At 35.8% G+C, this 23116-nt stretch overlaps 1 protein-coding gene across 9 annotated transcripts in view; it reads left to right on the top strand.

The window, feature by feature from the left end:
* Nucleotides 1–23116, top strand: part of HDAC8 (histone deacetylase 8) — a 223913-nt gene that overhangs the window by 92947 nt on the left and 107850 nt on the right. For 8 of the 9 annotated variants that reach the window (XM_019823977.3, XM_019823976.3, XM_019823980.3 and 5 more), the window contains one exon: nt 1136–1230. In XM_019823977.3, coding sequence (XP_019679536.1) covers nt 1136–1230 — 95 coding nt within the window. Of the gene's footprint in view, nt 1–1135; nt 1231–10518; nt 11026–23116 lie in introns of those variants that run through there. The other variant, XM_006943825.4, reaches the window with a different exon arrangement.

Here is a 23116-nt window from a genome sequence, read left to right as displayed (position 1 = left end):
TCTTATAAATTCATATTTTTCACATCAGGAATGTTTAAGGTAATATCTGTACTATTTCACTTAAATTCTCAACCCCCAATAGCACATAGACAATTAGTAGAGATAACCATGTCCCCAAGCTTCATTTGACCCCATTGAGGCCTAAATGACATATTCTAAAACACCCACTATCCCTGGCCTTTAAAAGAGTAAGGCTTTCAAGGCTTAAGAGAAAGGTGACCATATGTCCCAATTTATACATGTTATCCCAGTGTAATTATTAATAGTGTCCCTTTTACTGTTAAAAGTGTACCACTTGGACAATAAATTATATGGTTACCCTACCTAAAATAGACCAGCTTCTATTTCCCTCAGGCTGCACTGAGCTTAAGAAATCATTCCATTTCATCCTTGCACTCTTGGAATTTAGCTAAAGGCCGATGTTCTAATGCTTGCATGGCAGAACACATCTATTCAGTGCAGAAATATGCTGATTATTAGCCAGTATAATATGGCTGCTGGCTGACTGTGACAGAACCTGATGAGATGGGTCAGAGCATCAATCAACAGTCCCTTCCCTCATCTCATTCTCGTTGATCTCTGCCACTAGGCCTGTGTTTTGTGGAGAAAAGGAATGCTGATATTGAAAGAAGGAAGTCTATTTCTGCCAACATTTTCCATTTCTCTTTCCTGGATACTTATGGGGCTATATCTGCCAATAGCTTTAACGTACAAATCATATCCAGCAGCCATTTTATAGAATTGTTGCAAATTTCATGACAGAGAGACCTTCATGTTGGGTAGGTCACCTCAAGAGATCTGGATTCCAGGGATCTCAGTCTTGCTGATGACTTGATGAAATTCAGGAGCTTGGAGTCCTCAGGTGCATATTTGTTCAGAGATGAGGGCCTCTTTAATCTTTGTAGGCCTTAGACTTCCCAGTTCCACACTGTGCATGGTCTGACTAATCCACTAAAGTCCACCTACTAGATGGTTCAAAAACAGCATAAAGGGATGTTTAGGTGAAGTTCTGCAAGTTGGAGTTGTCTTTTTAGCCCTTTTATTAAAACATTTTTCTCTCCTTCCTTACCCTCCTTCCCTCTCCTGCTGTTTTGTGACTGTTCTTTCCTAACTTCACAATTCTTGATGGAGACAGGAGGCTATAACCTTGCCAACACGGCTCGATGCTGGACATACTTGACCGGGGTCATCCTAGGGAAAACACTATCCTCTGAGATCCCAGATCATGAGGTAAGTAAGGCTCTGACAAGTCCTCTCTTCTTTAAGGGGAAGAGCTGAGTCATTCCACCTAATCAAAATCACGTCCTCACCGCTCAATACCATTTTGTTGAGAGACACTCCAATAACAATAACACACTGTCTTGGCAGAATAGTGGACTCTTGTTCCAAAATATCCAAGACCTTCTGCCTTTTTTACAAGAGATCTCAAAGGCCAACTAACTTTAATTTCTCAATTAATCACAGAGACTGTGGGAAGGGGTCACCTGTTCACACAAAGAACTCTTTGGAATACATGCATATTTTCATCCCCTAGTCTCAAAAAAGAAGGGGAAATATTTTAAACACATAAGCTGGGTTCTTGTCTATCTTTAAAAAGTCCCATAGGTGGATGTCACACCTGTGTTCTTTGGGGTCAGTCCTGGTCTTTCAGTTTCCTTTGACTAACATAAAAGTTAAGAAACACATAATCACCACAAAGACATGTCTGGTGTTTTTCCAGTGATTAGTGGCCCACAGAGGTGCCATGTGAAAGGTCATTTGAACCTTTACCATTTTCTTTAGTCATATGAGACGGGCTTTACACTTCCCAGGGCAAAGATGTCTATTTTAGTTTTCCCAAAACAGGTTAACAGAAAGCTGTCTGAGACCTGTGAGCATACTGATTATCCCTTATCTGAAGGTGTATTCCTTCTCTTCCCGCCCACCCCCACACTTGGCAGGAAGCATGTTATCACAGATCAAGATGTGTAGTTGTAGACCTTAGATTATGTGACTTATAATGAAGCCAATGTGTGAACCAGTACCTGCAGCCCCACTTTCTCAAGCCATTCCCAGGAGTAGAGATGGTACTTTGGTTACGTTTTTATTCCTACCAGATGCAGAATCTGTATACTTGGGAACATTATTCTTTTTAAAGTTACTATTATTTTTTAAAAATTAGAAACAACCTAAACGAATTTCCTTCCAATTTTCTTCTAACCACAAATGAGGTATAATATGTTATCTCTGAAAAATCACTCAACGTGTTTAGAATACAAATTGAAGGCATGCTATAATTTGAGACAATTTGCTGGTGTCAGGGTTAATAGAAATTTCTTTTCTTGACTTGACTTACCTTTGTTCAGTATTTGGAAGCTTTATGAAATATAAAGATAAGCGAACAAATTACATTTGTGAACAAATGTAATCGCTATTATTACTGTGGGACTATCTCAGATTGCATTGTAATTTAAAGTATCGAGACTTTAAAACTGATCAAGTTATGTCAAAAAAGTTTTAAACTATAGGAGCTTGAATTGAGAATGAGTGTTCTGTTCCTAGGAAACAGTGCAAATCCATAGATTCATCTGTCTTAAAAGGTTGATAAAATTTTAATAAAGATGAATACTGCCTCTGGTACCTGGAGAAACTATGTACCTGAATGGATGTGGGCTTGGCCTTATAGATACACATGTCCTATCTTTATGCTGGCATATTCTGCCAGATTAAATAATATACAATGTACGCCAATTGCCTAACACAGTTCTTGGCACATGATAGGCACTTGTAAAATGCAAGTTTTCTCCTTCCCCTTTGCATGCTCCTAACAACTCCTTATACCCAGACATTTATGACTTTGTCATTCATAAATGTGTCCAAACCCTTTTTGAATCCCTTCTGTCGTATCCTTCTGGTACAAGAAATGTGAGTCATCCAAGAAGGAACAAAGAAGAAAATTGAAATGACAGTCTTCCCTGTACAATAAGATAACATTTTAATGAAAATTGCCAAAAATAGACTGCACAGTGTGAAGGCATATATAAGTTTTGTGCCACAATACATAGTTGCACACAAATATCCTTGTGGTTCTGTGTAATCAGATCAACAAATGATAGGTCAAAAAATATTTACTGAGCACCCATTGTGTGCCAGGCACTATGATAGGTGTCTTGGAAAATTCAAAGACACTGAAACCTCATCTCATCCCCTACCTCAAGCAGCCTGGGAGGGAGGCTGGTATAAGTTCTGGAGAGGTATGTAGATATACAAATAATTATGTTACAGAGCATAGTAAGAAACACAAGACAGTAGGAACAATGACTGTGGAGATGTGCATCAAATATGAAAGGGATTCAAAGGAGTGTACAAAATACCCTGCCCTCCAGGAGCTGAAAATATAATGGAGAAATCTAGTCAGTGAAAAGGTCAAGATAGTGCAGCAGTCAGCTGCAGTCTGGCTGAACCTCCCCCCCCCCCCACTGTCTTCACTTTCAGTCTTGGGCTTTTCTTCTTCTATGTCCTGGGATAATAATCTTCCTCTTCCAAATGCTCTTTCTCCATCTCTCTATTGTCTTCCTAGGTCTAGCTTCAAGCCCCATGCCTTTAAAAAATCCCTTACCTAAATATACCAAGGCCCTTTGAGCTCTTCCTTCATATTCAGTTATTCCTTCATTCATTTAACAAATATTCATTGCATCCCTACTACTTGCCAGGCCTTATTCAGACTTGAATTCAGAGATACAAAGACTAGCAAGTAAAACCAGTGCCCTCAAAAATTTCACCATCTGATAAAGGTGACAGAACAATGTGCTTAAATCCAGGACAGTTGAGGAGAATAGAAGAAATGTTTCACCAAGACTTTGAACTAAATCATGGAGGTTGATTGAGAGTTTGACAGGTAAAGAAGAGGGAAAGACATTCTAGGCAAAGGGAAGTGGGATTGGAAAGGACCTGGTTCCTCATGGGACCAGTGAGAAGTTTGATAAAGTAGTAGAACATAGAGTTCCTAAGGGAGAGTGGGAAGGATTAAGGCTTGAATGAAAATTGGAGCCACATTATGAAGAGCCTTGAACACTGCACTAAAGAGTGTATACTTTATTTCTGTGAAAACAGATGAACTTTGGTTTTTAGAAAGCTTACTCAGTAGCACACAGAAGACAGATTGCAAAAGAGAGAGACTTGAGAAAGGCAAACCTGTTAAGAGGTTCCAGTACACTCCTATAACATAGTCTGTACTATTCATTTGGTCATCTGTATTTTGGTTGTCTGTATTCCCCCTCAGTGCTTAGCACAATATCAGCCACCCATCTTGTTGGTGTTCATTGTTTGAATGAACAACTGAATAAATGAGTGTTTTAATAATAAAGATCTCAACATTCACATGGTAAAACTCTTTTTAAGATGGAAGAATTAGAAGCCTTTTGCTGAAAAGACTTCCAGTAGCAAATACCCATCCTTTGCAAGAAGTACCAGGTATCCCAGCTGTAGGAAACAGATGTGCCCATGGGAAAACACGAGATTGCCAACTGAGGGAAGGGAGTTGAGAAGACAAGTCTAGCACAAATATTAGAAGTAATTAATGGTGAGATTTCAGTCATAGTTCTCATGAGATATAAAACCAGTGATGTCATAAAGCCAGTGATCAGGGAGTTGGTCCCAGCTCAGGAATTAGGGAGCCAAGTTTGCCAGCCAGGCATGGAGTAAGGAAGCAATCCCAGCTGGAAGAAGATCTGAGCCCAGGTTGGAAAGAGAGGAAGGGAATCTACCCATAGGCTGGCTCAGGTATCTCTACCATAGAGACAGCCCAAAGGTGGCATGAGGTCCCATAAAAAGACCAGTACAAGGCTACTTTAGCAAATTACCCACTCCATGTAATAAAGCTTATGGACTATCATGTATAAGAATGTTCTGTAATCCAGTAATACTATTTGGATCCGATGATCTAGGATAGAGTTTGGCAGTTATGTTATATAATATATTCATATATACATATATGTATATGTATGTGCATATATATCAGGGATATGTATATACCTGAATCAGATAGATTTAGTAACAAAATTTAGTGAGAGAAAAATATTTACTTAACCAGACCATTTAAGATGGACTGGTTGGATAAACTATGCATGATTCATATGAGGAAATATATGTAGCCATTGAAAATAATGATTTATATACAAGTGTAGATTTATATACAAGTGTATGTTACTGGTGTAAAACAGTCTTGCAGTGCATCTGTAGATTGTACTGAATCTATAGATCAATTTTGGGGAGGAATAACATCTTAACGATATTTAATCTCTCAATCCAAAAATTTGCTATATCTCTCCATTTTCTTAAGTTTTTAATTTCAAATTTTCATTTATACTTTTCAGTGAACAAGTCTTGCACAAATTTTGTTATATTTACCCTTAAGTATTTCATGATTTTGATGTTATTATAAATGGTATTTTTAAATTTCAATTTCCAATTGTTTGTTGCTAGAATATAGAAATACAATTGATTTTATATTGATCTTGAATAATGTATCATTGCTAAACTCTTTAGCTCTAGTAGCTTTTTGTAGATTCATTAGCATATTTCATGTATACAAACATGTCATCTGTGAATAAAGAAAGTTTTACTTATTCCTTTACAATCTTTATGACTTTTATTTCTTTTTCTTGCCTTATTACACTGGTTGGGACCTCCAATATGATGTTGAATAGAAGTGGTTAGAGCAAACATCCTTGTCTTGTTCCCGATCATAGGGGGAAGCACTTAATCTTTTACCATGAAGCATGATGTTAGCTGTTGGTTTTTTCATACATGTTCTATATTAGGTTGAGGAAGTTCCCTTCTAATCCTAATATACTGAGAATTTTCTCACAAATAAGTGTTAAACTTTGTCAAATGCTTTTTCCTCATCTATTGAAATGATCATATGGAGTCCTCTTATTCTGTTAATACAGTAAATTGCATTAATTATTGCTTTTTAAATGTTAAACCTTGCGTTGTTGGAATAAACCCTAGTTTGTCATGGTATAGTATCCTTTTTATGTATTGCTGGATTCAGTTTGGATTTTTGTGTCAATGTTGATGAGGGATGTTGACTTGTTTTCTTTTCTTGTAATGTCTTTGTCTGGTTTTGATATCAGGGCAATGTTGATCTTATAAAATGACTTGGGAAGTGTCCCCACCTCCTCTTTTTTTCTGAAAGAGTTTGTAAAATTTATACTATTTCTTACTTAAGTATTTGATAGAATTCACCAGTGAAACATTTGAGTATGGAGTTTTCTTTGTGGGAAGGTGTTTAATTATGAATTCTATTTCTTTAATAGTTACATAGCTATTCAGATTTTCTATTTCTTCTTGCTTCCATGTTGATAATTTGTCTTTGAGGAATTTGCCCACTCACTTATAATATTCTTTTATTATTGTTTTAATGTCTGTAGAAGCTGTAGTGATATCCCTTCTTCCATTCCTAGTATTCCGTTCCTGTTTTTCTTGATCATTTTAACTTGTGATTTATCAGTTTTATTGAACTGTATTTTTTTTCAAAGAATCAGCTTTTTCATTGACTTCATTTTTCTCTTTTCTATTTTATTATTCTGTTCATATCTTTGTTATTTCCTTCCTTCTACTAACTTTGTATTGACTTTTAGTTCTTTTTCTAGTCTCTTGTGATAGAAACCTAGTTTATTGATTTTAAACCTTTCTTCTTTTCTAATACAAGAATTTTATGCTATAAATTTTCATCTAAGCACTGCTATAGCTGCATCCCAGAGATTTTGATGTTTTCATTTTCAGTTGGTTCAGAATATTTTCTAATTTTCTTCTTTGATGAGTTATTTAGAAGCATGGGTTTTTAAAAATTAATTTCCAAATATTTCAGGACATTCCAGATATCTATTTACCTTCATTTTAGTTTAATTCTGTTGTGCTCAAAGAACATACTTTGTGTGATTTCAGTCATTTTATATTTATTGGAGTTTGTTTTACAACCCAGCATAGGATCTATCTTGGTGAATGTTTCATGTGCAGTTTGCAAAGAATGTGTATTTTACTGTTATTGGACAACATTTTTTGTCATTATCAATTAGGTCAGGTTAGTTGAGAGTGTTATTTATGTCTTCTATATCCCTATGGATTTTGTCTGCTTGTTCTGTCACTTGTCAAGAAAGTTGAAATCTCCAACCATGATTTTGGATTTGGTAATTTTTCCTTTCACTTATGTTGATTTGGGCTTCATGTATTTTTGAAGCTTTGTTACTAGATATATACACATTTAGGGTTGTTATATCTTCTTGATGAATTGACCCTCTTATTATTATGAAATACTGCTCTTTATCTCTGGTAATATTCCTTGCTCTGAAGTCTACTTTGTCTGATTTTAATATTGTCACATCTGTGCCGATTTTATTATTATTTGAGTGGTGTGATTATTATTATTATTTGTGTGGTATATCTTCATCTGTTCTTTTACTTTTAACCTATTTGTGTTTCCATATCTAAATTGAATTTCTTGGGGCGCCTGGGTGGCTCAGTCAGTTGAGCATCCGACTTCAGCTCAGGTCATGATCTCGCGGTCTGTGAGTTCGAGCCCCGCGTCAGGCTCTGTGCTGACCGCTCAGAGCCTGGAGCCTGTTTCAAATTCTGTGTCTCCCTCTCTCTCTGACCCTCCCCTGTTCATGCTCTGTCTCTCTCTGTCTCAAAAATAAATAAATGTTAAAAAAAATTAAAAAAAAATAAATTGAATTTCTCATAGACCACGTATAGTTGGGTCATGATTTTTTATCCAGTCTAGTCTGACAGTCTCTGCCTTTTGGCTAGAGTGCCTACACCACTTATGTTTGCATAAATTATTTATATGTTTATATTTAAGTCCATCTTCCTATTTGTTTTCTATTTTCCCATCTATTCCCTGTTTCTATTTTCTTGCCTTTTTCAATTAAATGAGTATTTTTAAGGTTCCATTCGTGTCCATTATTTGTCTATTATCTATAACTGTTTGTTTTGATTTTTCATGGTTGCTCAGGGGTTTACACTATACATTTCTAACTTATCATATTCTACCTTCAAATAGTATTACACTATTTAATGTGTAATATAGCACCCTTATTACAATGTTCTTCCATTTTTCTCTTTTCCTTCCCTTGTGCTATTGTAGTCATATATTTTACATTTGCAGGTGTTATAAACCCACGATACATTGTTATTGTCTTGCTTTAAACAGTCAATATATTTAAAAAGAATTTTAAACATTTATTATTTAAAATAAGAAAAATAAACCCAGTATACATTAGCACAGATAACATGTTATGATTTTTTAAAAATAACTCTACTTTGTGGGGCGCCTGGGTGGCTCAGTCAGTCAGGCGGCCGACTTCGGCTCAGGTCATGATCTCGCGGTCAGTGAGTTCGGGCCACGCGTCGGGCTCTGTGCTGACAGCTCAGAGCCTGGAGCCTGTTTCGGATTCTGTGTCTCCCTCTCTCTGACCCTCCCCCATTCATGCTCTGTCTCTCTCTATCTCAAAAATAAATAAACGTTAAAAAAATTAAAAATAACTCTACTTTCCAAGTCAAAAATATTTCATGAAAAGAATGTCATTGCTATATATTTTTGCATATCTCTATAATGTCTGGCTTAATAAATGACAGGTTATCTCTCATACCAGCTTCTACAATGTGTTATGTTGTTTTTCTTAAAGTATATGAAGAAAATCCACCTTCACATAGATATGTAGTTGGAAAAGGGAAGAGTATTTCAATAACCTTTACAGATAATTGTGGATATTCTTTGCTACTACACAAAAAGTCTACAAATGGTAGCTTCTTAAAGGTTAATGCTGTGTGGAATCTGAAACTGTATCAGTGAATTTTTATATACTATTACATTAAAATTCATTTGTCATCTTGTACTTTGAATAGGTATTTGGCCCATCTTGTACATATCGACTATTTGGAAAATATTGGTTCACTAAATTATGTGAATATTTCAAATGCTGAAACATTTTTTGCACTGTCAAAAATTACATTAATATCAGCACTAATCTCATTGAAACAAAGCTTAAGTTTGGCGAAGCTGTTAAGCTTACAATGGCAAAATGAAGTTTTCCAAAATTTTAATTTTCACTCAAAAATGTAAATACCATTATTGGCAAAAAATTATGTCCATTGTTTATCCTAAAGGCTCACTTCATTTTTGAGAAGTATCTGCCAAATACCCAAGTATTTAATGATGGTTTTTCTATCAGTTTTTCTCCCAAGTAAAAATGGTATTCCATGAAAAGTGGCTAGTTAAGCCACGACTTAATTACAGATATGTTATTCTCAATGCAACCACAATAGTGTAGTTTATAACAGAAGCACCTTTTTTGTACCTCCTATTTTGTGACACAGAATATTAAATCCAGGATCAAGATTTAATAATTTTTAGTGCTTCACCAAGGACATTCTTAACTGAAATTGAATTTTTTAATGTGATTACATGGCAGTATAAAGAATACAGTAACTATTGGTATACTTTGGTTCTACTGCCTTAATTTATATCATGGTAGCTGCAGTTTTACCTACTATTGCTTTTGTACCTCCATGCAAATATAAACAAAGTTGCTCCAGGAGAAACCATGAGATTCAAACAAGTTGTTCGGCACTTTAATATTTCAGTACCACTTGTGTTTGTTGTCAACCATGCACAAAGAAAAAGACTTCTTCAAAGACTAGTCACTGCTGATACCACATGACTGCAAGCCAAACAAGTCCAGCCACATTTGTAAACTTGTCTGTAAAGTGAAGTATAATTATGCGAATAAGATAATGATTAAGTCTTCATGTTTAGAGCTAAATGTTTAAATAAACAAGTTACTGTGCCATTGAAAAGAGGCATTACTATGGTTATTTTACTAACTTTTCATTCAGTAGGCATTGAGCAATGTCAACTATTCAAAGCTTTATTGATCTCTAAACTATTATGTGCATTGCCCCAGTCTATGTAGTCTGATGGCTTGTGCATAAGATGCTTCAGTGACTTATTCTAGTTTGAAAAACTCTTAACAACTTTTGATTTTTAATAAGCTCATCATGTCTACACTTAAAATATCCCATTTCTTTCCCTTTATGAATAAATGATCTAAAAATGATGCCACAACTTAAGTAGCAAATTATTCTGAAATTATATGAAAATGTTCCATGTGTAAGACACTATAAGGTAAATTAATTACATATATAAAGGTAATTTTAATCATAATTTCATTCTTTGCTTGCAATTTAACCATGTCTTTGAAGTCAATGTCTTCCTACCATGAGTCAAAGCCCTCCCTGATACTTCAGTTTCATCTTTTTCAGCTTCTTTAAACATAGATGTTACAGCTCTGGTTTGAGACAGCAAGCCTTCTAATCTCATTTTATTAAGCCAACAATCCATATTCTTATGTTTCTATCTAAGTGGAAGCAAAATTCTGGGATTTCAAAATAATGATTTACTAAACAATACAAAAAGTTATAGAGATTATAGAAGGTGTAGCTAAGATACTTTTTCCATGTCCCTCTTGTGTTTAGGGAGTACAGGAACTGGTCATGGTGCCAGCACTTCAGAGCAAAGAGCTGAAAAACAAATGAAGGGATGGAAGAGAAGATCAAGAGCCTGACCAGGCAAGAAGTCTCAAAGTAGGGGAACCTGTTGTATGGGCCCCATCAGGGGGTGCAGGGAGGCTAGATAGCTACTCATACCAGCCACAGGACACAGTGCTCAGACTAGAATGCCCCAGATATGAGCAGCTTTGGACCATATACCCAGTGCCCCGACCTGAGCTGTGCCACCTTTTGACTGGACTGTGTTGCTCCACTTATTACTCTGCCACCAGGCTGACAGCCTCCCTCATTCCTCCATGGGCTTTAGTGGCACTCCTTTGCAGTCAGCACATATGCAGCCACCACTGGACATGCTGCTCCCAATGCGGCCCTAAATTATCATTTAAAGAAATTAAAAGATAAGTAAGAGAAATTTATTTATTTATTCATTCATTCATTCATTCATTCAGAGAGAGAGAGAGAGGACAGGAGAAGAGAGGCACAGAGAGAGAGAGAAATAGAATCCAAAGTAGGCTCTGTGCTGACAGCACAGATCGATGCAGGGCTCAATCCCACAAACCATGAGATCATGACATGAGCCAAAATCAAGAGTTGGACTCTTAACCACCGAGGCACCTCGAAAATTTTTTTACATTTACCCATATATTTATCCTTTTCAGCATTTTTCAATCCTTTGTGTAGATCCAGGTTTCCATCTGGTAAAAGTTACATTTTCTCTAAGAACTTCAGCTAATTTTGTATTAAAATGTAGGTCTGGTTGCAACAGATTTTCTCAGATTTGTTTGAAAAGTCTAGTTTGTCTTAATTTTTAAAGACATTTTTAAAGATATTTCTCTATTTTAAGATATAAAGTTCTAGGTTGATAATTGTTTCTTTCAGAACTTGGCATATTTCCTCATGAGAACTCTGTAATCATTCTTCTCTTTGTTCCTTTGTATAATACCTGCATTTTTTCCCTCTGGCTGCTTTTACCATTTCTCTTTGTGACTAGTTTTCAGCATCTTGGTTATAGTTTGCCCTGGTGTGGTTTCTGTGCGTGTGTGTGTGTGTTTATCCTCTTTGGAACCCAAAGCTTCTGGGATCTGAGGGTTTGTAGCTTTTATCAAATTTAGAAATATTTCAGCCATTATTTCTTTTCTGTCCTTTCTTTTTCTCCTCTACTACTGAGACTCCAGTTAGACCTATGTTAGACCTGTTGTATTGTCCCACAGGTCACTAAGACCCCCCCTTTTTTTTATTTATTTCTGTGAGAGAGAGCGAGAGAACATGAGTGGAGGAGGGGCACAGAGAGGGGGAGATAGAGAATCCTAAGCCGACTCTGCACTGTCAGCACCAGCCTGATACAGGTCTCAAATTCATGAATCATGAGATCATGTCCTGGACCAAAGTCGGACACTTAACCAACTGACCCACCGAGGCACCCCAAGAGACCCCTTTTTTGTCTTTTATTTCTGTGATTCATATTGAAGAGTTTCTCTTGCTTTGCCTTCAAGTTTATTGATCTTTTCTTCTGCAGTATATAATTGCTATTAATCCCATCCAGTGAATTTTCTTTTCAAATATTGTATTTTTCATTTCTAAAACTTCTATTACAAATAAAAAACCTTCCAAATAATAAAATCTTTAAAAAATATATGACCAGGAAAAAAATTGTCCATTTCTCTCTTCACTGTGTTCATATTTTCTTTACATCCTTGAACATATGGAGCATATTTATAAATAGCTGTTTTAAGGTCCTTGTCTACTAATTCCCTTATCTCTGTAATTTCTGAGTCTCTTCCTGTTGACTAATTTTTCTCCAGGATATAGATTGTATTTTCCTGCTTTCTTGTATGTTTAAAATTTTAAATTGTATATCCAACATTGTGAATTTTACATTGTTGAGTGCTGGATTTTTCTTTTGTATTTATTTAGAGGATTGTACTTTTTTTGATAGACAAGTTATTGTGGATCAATTTGATCCTTTTGAGGTTTGTTTTTAAAAGCTCACTTAGAGTAGACCTTGAGTAACCTTTACACTAGAGCTAATTTAGCCCATTTTGAAGGAACTGCTTCTCTCAAGTCCCTACTGATGCCCCCCTTTATTCATTGAGGTCTCTCCACTTTGACCTTATGTGAACTTTAGGGAGTGTTTCTCTTACAACTTCTTAGTAATTACTTCCCTGGAAATTTTTTCTAGATTCTTTGTGAGGTTTTACTCTATCCATATTCAGATTTGTATTCATCAAAAGACTCAAAGGGACCTCTATGCATATTTCTAGTACACTTTTTTTAAATTTTTTTAATGTTCTTACTTCTGAGAGAGAGAGAGAGAGAGAGAGAGAGAGAGATAGCACGTGAGCAGGAGAGGGGCAGAGAGAGGGAGACATAGAATCTGAAGCAGGCTCCAGGCTCTAAGCTATCAGCACAAAGACTGATACGGGGCTGAAACTCATGAGCTGTGAGATTATGACCTGAGCTGAAGGCAGATGCTTAACTGACTGAGCCACCCAGGTGCCCCTCTAGTACGCTTTTTATGGCTTACCTCCACCACCACAATTTCTAACCACCTTTAAGAATTCCAATCTCTGTCTGATCTCCTCAGAGATTGTTAGACTCTGTTTGGATCCCCCACCACTGCATCACAGTCCAGGGATTACCTCCTGGCAGAAAACTGAGGTAATCATAGGGATCACCTTATTTGTATTTCTTTTCTCTCAGATTACTATATTGTGCTGCATATTGTCCAATGTCTTTAAAAAAATTTCCTATATTTGGTAAATATTCTAGTTGTTTCTAAAGAGAAAATAATTTCATATCCTCTTTCCCCTCATACCCAGATGCAGAACCCTTTTACTTATCTGCTTCCAATTTTTTTCTGCCTTCATTTTTGAAAAATATTTTTGCTGGATATAAAATTCTAGATGGACATTTATTTTTCTGGCTCCATTTTTTTTAATGGAAAGTCAGTCTTGTTTTTATCATTGTTTCCCTGGGTATACTATGTCTTTTTCTCTGGCTGCATTTATATATTTATCTTTGCTTTTCAGACCATTGACCATGATGTGCCCCAGTGTACTTTTTTGTGTTTATCCTACTTGGGATTTCCTGAGTTCCTTGGTCTGTGGGTTCCAGTTTGGGATGTAATTTGGAAAATTCTTGGCTGGTATTTCTTGACTCATTTTTTGCCCTATTTCCATCTCTCCTATCTTTCTGGAACTCCTGTTAACATGTATTAGATTGATTGATACCAGGTGCACCTGGGTGGCTCAGTCAGTTGGGCAACCAACTCTTGGTTTTGGCTCAGGTCATGGGTCTGAGCCCAACATCAGGCTCTGCACTGTCAGTGCGGAGCCTACTTAGGATTCTCTCTCTCTCTCTCTCTGCCCCTTCCTTGCTTTCTATCTCTCAAAATAAATAAACAAAAAAAAGATTGACTGATACTGTCCTGTAAGTCACTGAAGTGCTTGCCTTTTTTTTCCAATATTTTTTCCTCTATGCTTCAATTTGTTTAATTTCCACTGATCTATCTTCAAGTTTACTAATCCTTTCTTCTTTAGTATTTAGTCTGCTATTAGCCATTCAAATTAATCTTTTATCCCATTCCATCCAATTATTTTTTAAACTTCTTCATTCTGAAATAGTTTTAGATCCACAATTGTAAAGATAGTACAAAGAAGTCTCATGTACCCTTCATTCAGTTTCCCCCAATAGTAATATCTTCTCTTATATAAGTATAGTAAAATATCAAAACCAGGAAATTGACATTGGTATAATCCACAGGCCTTATTCAGATTTCATCTATTTTACACACACTAATTTTTGTGTGTATGTGTGTGTATATTTAGTTCTATGAAATTTTATCACATGTATAAATTGTTGTAACCACTACCACAGTCAGGATACAGAACTGTTCCATTACCACAAAGACCTCCCTTGTGCTACTCTTTTATAACCATAGCTGCCTTCCCTTCCCTTAACTCCCTAATCTATGGAAGCCACTACTCTGTTCTTCATGTCTATATTTTTTTTTTCATTTAGAGTATGTGGTATAAATGGAATCATGCAATATGTAACCTTTTGAGATTGGCTTTTTTATACTCAGGATAATTCCCTTGATAGCTGTCCAAGTTGTCCAATGCCTCAATACTTTATTCCTTTTTATTGCTGTAAGGGGTGCCTGGGTGGCTCAGTCAGTTAAACCTTTTTATTGCTGAATAGTATTCTACAGTATAGAAGTACCATAGTTTGTTTAACCATTTATCCACTTAAGAACATTTGGGTTGTTTCCAATTTGGGACTATTAAAATTAAACATTTGTGTACAATTTTTGTGGATGTAAGTTTTCATGTGTCTGGGATCAATACCAGGAATGCAGTTGCTGGATCATATTATAGGTATAGGTTTTCTTTTTTATGAAACTGCCACTCATGCTTTTTTATTACCATTTACATATTACATCTTTTTCTATCATTTTTATTTCAATTTCTCTATATCATTGTAGTTGAAGTGACTTTCTTATAGACAAAATATAATTGAGTCATGTTTTTTCTTTACCCATTCTATCAATCTTTTTTAATTGGTGTGTTTAGATCATTTGCCTTTCATGTAGTTATTGATATATTAAGACTTAAGTATGCCATTTTATCATTTATTTTTTGTTTATTCTGTTTTTCCCTCCTGCCTTCCTCTGGATTACTAGGACATTCTTTTTTAAATTCCATTTTAATTTATCTATAGTGTGTTTGAGTATATCACTTTGTATAGATTTTCTAGTAGTTGCTTTAGGTATCAAAATATATATTTTTTATATATAGGTACATATGTGTGTGTGTGTGTATACACACACACACACACACACACACACACACACACACACATATCAACATTTTGCCACTTTGAGTAAACTATAGCAAACTTACCTGACTTTATGTCCCTTTACCTTCCTCTCTAATATAATATTTTAAAATTTTACCCTATATACATTGAAAACCACAACAGAAATTGTTATAGTTTTTGTTTCAACCATCAAACATAATTTTCAAAATTTAGGTGGAGAAGGAAAATGTGCTGTATTTAGCCATATTTTTATAATTTCTGTTGTACTTTCTTCCTTCTTAATGCTTTAAGATTTATTGTTTTTTCATTTCCTTTCTGTTTGCAGAATTTCCTTTGGCCATTCTTTTAGGGTAGAGTTGATGAAGACAAATTCTCTTTGTTTTCCTTCATCTGAGAATGGCTTGATTTCTCTTTCACTACTTAATGATATGTTCACTGGCTATAGAATTTTGGGATATAAGGGGTTTTTTTCAGCACTTAAAAATGTACCTTTTCCTTCTGGCCTCTGTGGTTTCTGATGAGAAATTCATTTTCATTTGAATCATTATTTCCATAGAGGTGAGAATGTAAAGTGATGCCTTATTTCTCTCTACCTGCTTTCACAGTTTTTATTTTTGTTTTTTCTCCTTATGTTTCAGATACTTAATTATGATATGTCTTGGAGGAATGGATTTGGGGGGGGTGTTATTCTGTTTAGGTTTCATTCAGCCTCTTGATTATGTAGGATTATTCTTTCACCAAATTTGGGGAAGTTTTAGCCATTATTTCTTTGAATATTTTTTAAATGTCATCTTTATCTTCTTTTGATATTCTGATGACACAAATGTTTGACATTTTGTTCTTGTCCTACAGGACCCTAAGTCTTTGTTTATTGTTTTTTTACTCTGTTTTCTCTATGTTGTTTAGACTGGGTGATCTATTGCTCTGTTTTCATATTCACTGATGCTTTTCTTTGTTATCTCCATATTTTTGTTAAGCCCATCCAGTAAGTTTTTTTATTTTGATTATTGTATATTTCAGTTCTAAAATTTCCATTCTTCATGTTTTCTATTTCATGGTTGATACTTTCTATTTTTTATTGTGTTTCTAGCATGCCTGTAATTGCTTCTTGAAACATTTTATAATGGCTGCCTTAAAATCCTTGTTGATAATTCTAACATATATGTCATTTTGGTGTTAACATCTGTTGATTGTCTTTTCTCATTCAAGTTGAGATTTTCCTGATTCTTTGTATGATGAGTGGGTTTTTATTTGAACCTGGAGATTTTGGGTCTTGTTTTATGAAACTCTGGCAACCCTGAACTCTGTGCTCTGAATTCTCAGGCTAATAACCCTGTAGCTAACTGCCTGAGCTCTACCACACATCACATAAAATATAAAAACTGTGACTCCAACCCAGTGTAGTTCCTTTCTTTCAAGGGTTGAATTCCCTCTAGTTTCTGCCTGTTTGGGGGGTGCTCTCTAATACCTTCAGTTTATCATGATGGTTATTCTGATATAAGCTATTCTATCATTACCAGAATCCAGAAGTCAGGATTTACGTTTCATTGTATAACTCTTCAAGTTTTTGCCATGTATGTATAACTTACTTTAAAATGTAAATAAATTGTTGAAATTAAAATGTAAAAATTAAATGAATATATTTATCAGAGAGACCTGTTTTCATAGACCAGCTCCAGGGAATGATCATAGTACCAATATATATTAGACAAGTTGAGAAAATTATTTTACCAGTCTGTCCCTCAGGTCCATCACCTATAAAATAGGGATTATTGTGAAGATTAAATGTATTTGTCTACACAAAATGCTTAGTACAGTGACTGGAATATATAAGTAATATATTTAAATATATTACTAATATGTAGTAAACAAATAATACTAATTTAAATTAAATTTTAGGCATTATTATTGTTAATGTCAGAAACATTGGTAAAACCCACAGCCAAGGACCTGTTTCTTCTTAGTCCTTCAATACTGAGAATATGATCCCTAATAAGTGCCTAACACATTTTTAAAAAATGTACATGGTGCTGCTGTACTGGATGCTATGCAGATTTAACCTAATAGCCCTTGCTGACACAGAGAGCTCAGGGAAGAAAAATGCTGAAAACATATCAAAATGAAATATTATCATTTTATATGAACAAGTATGAGTATAATTAGATGAGTGCTAGAAATTTTACATTTGAGTTTTATATTTAAAACATTTTTTTTTTTTTTATTTTGGGGACAGAGAGAGACAGAGCATGAACGGGGGAGGGGCAGAGAGAGAGGGAGACACAGAATCGGAAACAGGCTCCAGGCTCCAGGCTCCGAGCCATCAGCCCAGAGCCTGACGCGGGGCTCGAACTCACGGACCGCGAGATCGTGACCTGGCTGAAGTCGGACGCCTAACCGACTGCGCCACCCAGGCGCCCCTGAGTTTCATATTTAGATAAGGTCATTGTACCAGACATTCAGCAAATGATCCTCCTATTGCAGAAAGGCTTGACAGAGGTAGGATTTAAGAACTGTTTGAATGAGAAAAGAACTTAACACTTATTAAACACCAATTATATCCCATGTAAGCATATCCATGTTATATCCTTTATATATATTATCTTATTTATGTCTCTTAGCAATTCTGAGAGGTATACATTTTTCTCTCACTTACCAATGAGAAAAGTAAGACTCGGAAAATAACTTGACCAGGATCAGCTAGTAAAATAGCAGAGCCAAGACTGACTCTCAAAATTTTCATATTTCTGGGCTTATACTTTTTCTCTACTTTCAATGATAACACCCAGGATTTGGGCATAAAGAAAACATGGGAGGAAAGTAACAATTTATTAAACATGTACTACTTACCAGACAACAAGCTACATGCATTATTTCACTTAGTTTTCAAAGAATTACTTTAATCCTCACAATTCCCTTCTGAGAGGGAAGAAAAATAACATTTTTTGAGCATCTGCTCTGTGCCTAACACTTTACTAGGGCTTATATAAATTACCTCACATGGTCTCCAAACAGCCCAGTGAAACCTGTATTATCCCTACTACTAGAAAGAAACCAAACTGAACTTCCACCACACTTGCCTGCCTCCTAAGGTAGCCCTAAAGGGCACCCATATTTCTAAGCCCTTTTAAGCATTTTGCAGAACATACATTCTGCAAAACATGACTTTTTAAAATATAATCCACACAACACAGAGGTCTCTCCATACCAGTGGCTTTTTAATCTTTTGGGTGGTAATGGACCCCTGATGCTCCCTCCTTCTAGATAAATGCTTACAATTACACAATTTTAGATACAAGTTTAGAACATTCAGCAATTTCCTAAAGTCCATCAATGGATAGATTCTTTGAAATAAACAAAAAAAACAAAAATATGTTCTAAAGAACAGAAATAAATCTTAGAAAAAAAGAGCTTATTAATGGCTTCAATTATTAAGTTTTACAAATCCTATAGAACACTAACACCTACATTTGGCCATTGTATTATGTTTCACAAAGTTAGATGATAGTCCTATTTCTCTTTTGTTTTTGTTTTAGTATTGGCATTATTGGCTTTTCTTGTGGTATATAATTAATTGTTATGGGGAGACTGGGAATCCTGTGCATTCACAGGATGCTGAGCAGCATTCCTTCCCTCTACTCACTAGATGCCAGTAGCACACTCCCTGCACAGTTTGACAACCAAGAATGTACCCAGACATTGCTGAATGTCCCCTGAGGGTGAGGCAAAATCTTCCCTTATTGAAAGCCACTGGTTTGTAGTAATTATATTTGTTGTTCCTGAGTCACTCACAAGCATAAAGGGACTAAGAACCAAACTTTTAAAAGTTTATCTTTTTCTTGCTTGATTAAGCTCTCCTACAATACTTCTCAACTGTATTGGGCAAGGTGATTCATCTCAACAATTACGTTTCTAGCTAAAGTTACAGTTTCTCTTACCTAAGAGACCAACCATATAAGAAAGTTTATATGCCCCCCCCCCGCTTTAGTAATTGAATGATTGACTTATCAAGTCATTAAGTCATTCAGGGAATATTTACTGAATGCTAACAATGTGCCAGACATTGTGCCAGGTGCTGAGGCTATAGTGGTGAGCAGTGTAGCTGTGGTCCCTGCATCATGGAATGTGCAATCCAGTGAGGAAAACAAACCACAGAACAAGTAAAACATAAGTGAAAATCATTATAAATTGTGATAAGTACCATGATGGAAGCACAAAGAGTGCAGAGATAGAGAAAAATGGATGTACACACTAGCAGAGGCCTCTCTGAAGATGTGACATTTAAGGCTAAACTTAAAGGATGAGAAAAAGCCAGCCAGGTTAAAAATAAAACAACTAGAGGGCTAGTGTCTGAGGCAGAATAGGCAGCCATATGCAAAGACCATGAGGTAAGAAAGAGTTTGGTGTGTTCTGGGTACTGAAAGAAGTCACTATAACTAATGCTAGTCACTAAAGGATTAGGGTTATAAGATGGAATAGGCAGGGCCCAGACTCTACAGGGCCCTGTAGGCCATGGCAAGAAGTTGGTACTCATTCTTAATAGAGTGGGAAGCTACTGAAGGCTTTTAACCAGGAGGGGTACTGTGATTTGATATATGTTTTAAAACTGCTCTAACTGTTGTGTGGAGTGGGGAGGTGGCAATAATGGAAGTATGGCAGAATGGAGGTTGATGACAGTTGAATTAAAAAAAAATTTTTTTAATGTTTATTTTATTTTCTTGAGGGAGAGACAGAGCGGGAGCACGGGAGGGGCAGTGAGAGAGAGAGACACAGAATCCGAAGCAGGCTCCAGGCTCTGAGCTGTCAGCACAGAGCCCAATGCAGAGCTCAAACTCACCAACTGTGAGGTCATGACCTGAACCAAAGTCGGACACCCAACCGAATGAGCCACCCAGGCGCCCCTAAGGTTGATGACAGTTGAGAGATGATAGTGGTGCAGTGGAAATGATAGAATGACATATTTTAGAAAACAGTAAAGATTCCACCAAAAAACTACTAGAACTGATAAATGAATTCAGTTAGGTCACAAGATACAAAATCAATGTACAGAAATTGGTTTCATTTCCTTACACTAATAATGAAGGAGCAGAAAGATAAATTAAGAAAACAATCACATTTACAATTGCACCAAAAATAATAAAATATCTAGGAATAAACTTAACCAAAGAGGTGAAGACCTATACTCTGAAAATTAAACATTGATGAAAGAAATTGCAGATGACACAAAGAAATGGAAAGACATTTCATACACATAGGTTGGAAGAACATATAATGTTAAAATATCTATACTACCCAAAGCAATCTACAAATTTAATGCGATCCCTATCAAAATACCAACAGCATTTTTCACAGAGCTAAAACAAACAATCATAAATTTGTATGGAAGCACAAAAGACCCTGAATAGCCAAAAGAGTCTTGAAAAAGAAAAAATAAAACTGGAGCTATCACAATTCTAGACGTCAAATTAGATTACAAAATTGTAGTAATCAAAACAATGTGGTACTGGCACAAAAATAGACACACAGGTCAATGGAACAAAATAGAAAGCTCAGAAATAAACCCACGATTATATGGCCAATTAATCTTTAGAACAAGCAAGAACATGCAATGGGAAAAAGACAGTCTCTTCAATAAATGGTGCTGGGAAAACTGGAAAGCTACATGCAAAAGAATGAAACTGGACCACTTTCTTACACCATACTCAAAAACAAACTCAAAATGGATTAAGGATCTGAATGTGAGACCTGAAACCATAACAATCCTAGAAGAGAGCACAGGCGTAATTTCTCTGATATTGGCAATAACAATATCCTTCTAGATATGTCTCCTGAGGCAAGGTAAATAAAAGCAAAAATAAACCATTGGGACTACATCAAAATAAAAAGCTTTTGCACAGCACAGGAAACAACCAACAAAACTAAAAGACAGCCTACAGAATGGGAGAAGATATTTGCAAATGACCTATCCAATAAAGGGTTAGTATCCAAAATATATAATGAGCTTTTATAACTCAACACACACACAAACACACACACACACACTAATCCAATTAAAAATGAGCAAAAAATGGAATATTATTCAGCCATTAAAAAGGATGAAATCTTGCCATTTTCAATGACATTGATGATCTGGATTATATAATACTAAATGAAATATGCTAGTCAGAGAAAGACAAATACCATATGATTTCACTCATGTGGAACTTAAAATTTTTTTAATGTTTTTATATTTATTTTTGAGAGAGAGAGAGAGACAGAATATGAGCAAGGGAGGGACAGAGAGAGAGGAAGACACAGAATCTGAAGAGGGCTCCAGGCTCTGAGCTGTCAGCAGAGAGCCCAATGCAGGGCTCGGACTCATGAACAGTGAGATCGTGAACTGAGCTGAAGTTGGATGCTCAACTGACTGAGCCACACAGGTGCCCCCATATGTGGAATTTAAGAAACAAAACAAACTGGCGCCTGGGTGGCTTAGTCAGTTAAGCATCCAACTCTTGATTTCAGCTCAGGTCATGATCTCATAGTTCGTGAGATTGAGTCCTACATCGGAATCTACACTGACAATGCAGAGCCTGCTTGGAATTCTCTCTCTCTCTCCTCTTTCTCTACCCTTTCCACCCCCACTATCTCTCTCATGTAAATAAACATTAAGAAAAAATAAACCAAATATATTAACAAAGGGAAAAAAGAGAGACAGGAACCAAAAAACAGACTCTTAACTACAGAGATCAGAGGGTTACCAGAGGTGTGGTGGATGGGGGGGGATACTTGAAACATGTGAAAGGGATTAAGACTAAATGTACCTTGATGAACACTGAGTAATATATGGAATTGTTGAATTGCTATATCGTATACCCGAAACTAATATAATAACATTGTATGTTAACTACACTGGAATTAAAATAAAATTTAAAAAGAAAGAATGACATATTTTATAGATAGAATTGACAAAATACACTAATGAATTAGATGTAGAAAGTGAGGGGAATGGAAGAATCTCAAGGTTTCTGAATCAAACATTTAGGTGGATAGTAGTGGGATTTATTGAAATGGGAAAGACCAGCTTGGTAAAAGAGAAAGAGAGACATTCTTTTCCCAGTCAGGTGAGCCACAAATGTGGATACCTACCTAGTTATTCAATGAAAAAAGAAGCAATTCAGTTCAACAAAGATTTATTAAGCAACTATTGTATACTGGGTATGATGCTATGTTCTGAGGATACAAGGAAGTAGAAGACATGTCCCTTTGTACAAAGAGCTTACAACCCAGCAAAATATACAGAAACAAAACAGACCACTTCAATTGGCTCCGTTGAGTGCTAAGTTAGAGGCATGCACAGAGTATATAAAGTCACAGAAGAGAGCCAGTTAGTCTGATTGGGGCAGGAATGTGGGAGTCATGGAAGGTATCCTGAAGATGATGTCAAAGCCAAAGACTGAACTGAATATTAGCCAGACATATAAATGTGTGAAAGTATAGGGGATTGAGGAAACAGCAAAGGGAAGGCACACAGCCATGAAATAGCATGATCCTTTAGAGAATTATAAACAATGAAAATTAATAGAACATAAACTTTAAACAAGGCAATATTACTAGAACATAAACCGTAAGGCAGGAAATGGAAGGAGATGAGACTAGATACAAAATATTGGCAAGGGTTAATAATTATTGAGCACCTATTATATGCCAGGCAGTGTTCTAAGTACCTCACATGGATATTTCATGTAATCCTCATAGTTATAATGCAAAT

This window comes from Felis catus, chromosome X, assembly GCF_018350175.1.
Source record: "Felis catus isolate Fca126 chromosome X, F.catus_Fca126_mat1.0, whole genome shotgun sequence".
NCBI lineage: Eukaryota > Metazoa > Chordata > Mammalia > Carnivora > Felidae > Felis > Felis catus.
This window is presented reverse-complemented; position numbering and strand designations above follow the sequence as displayed.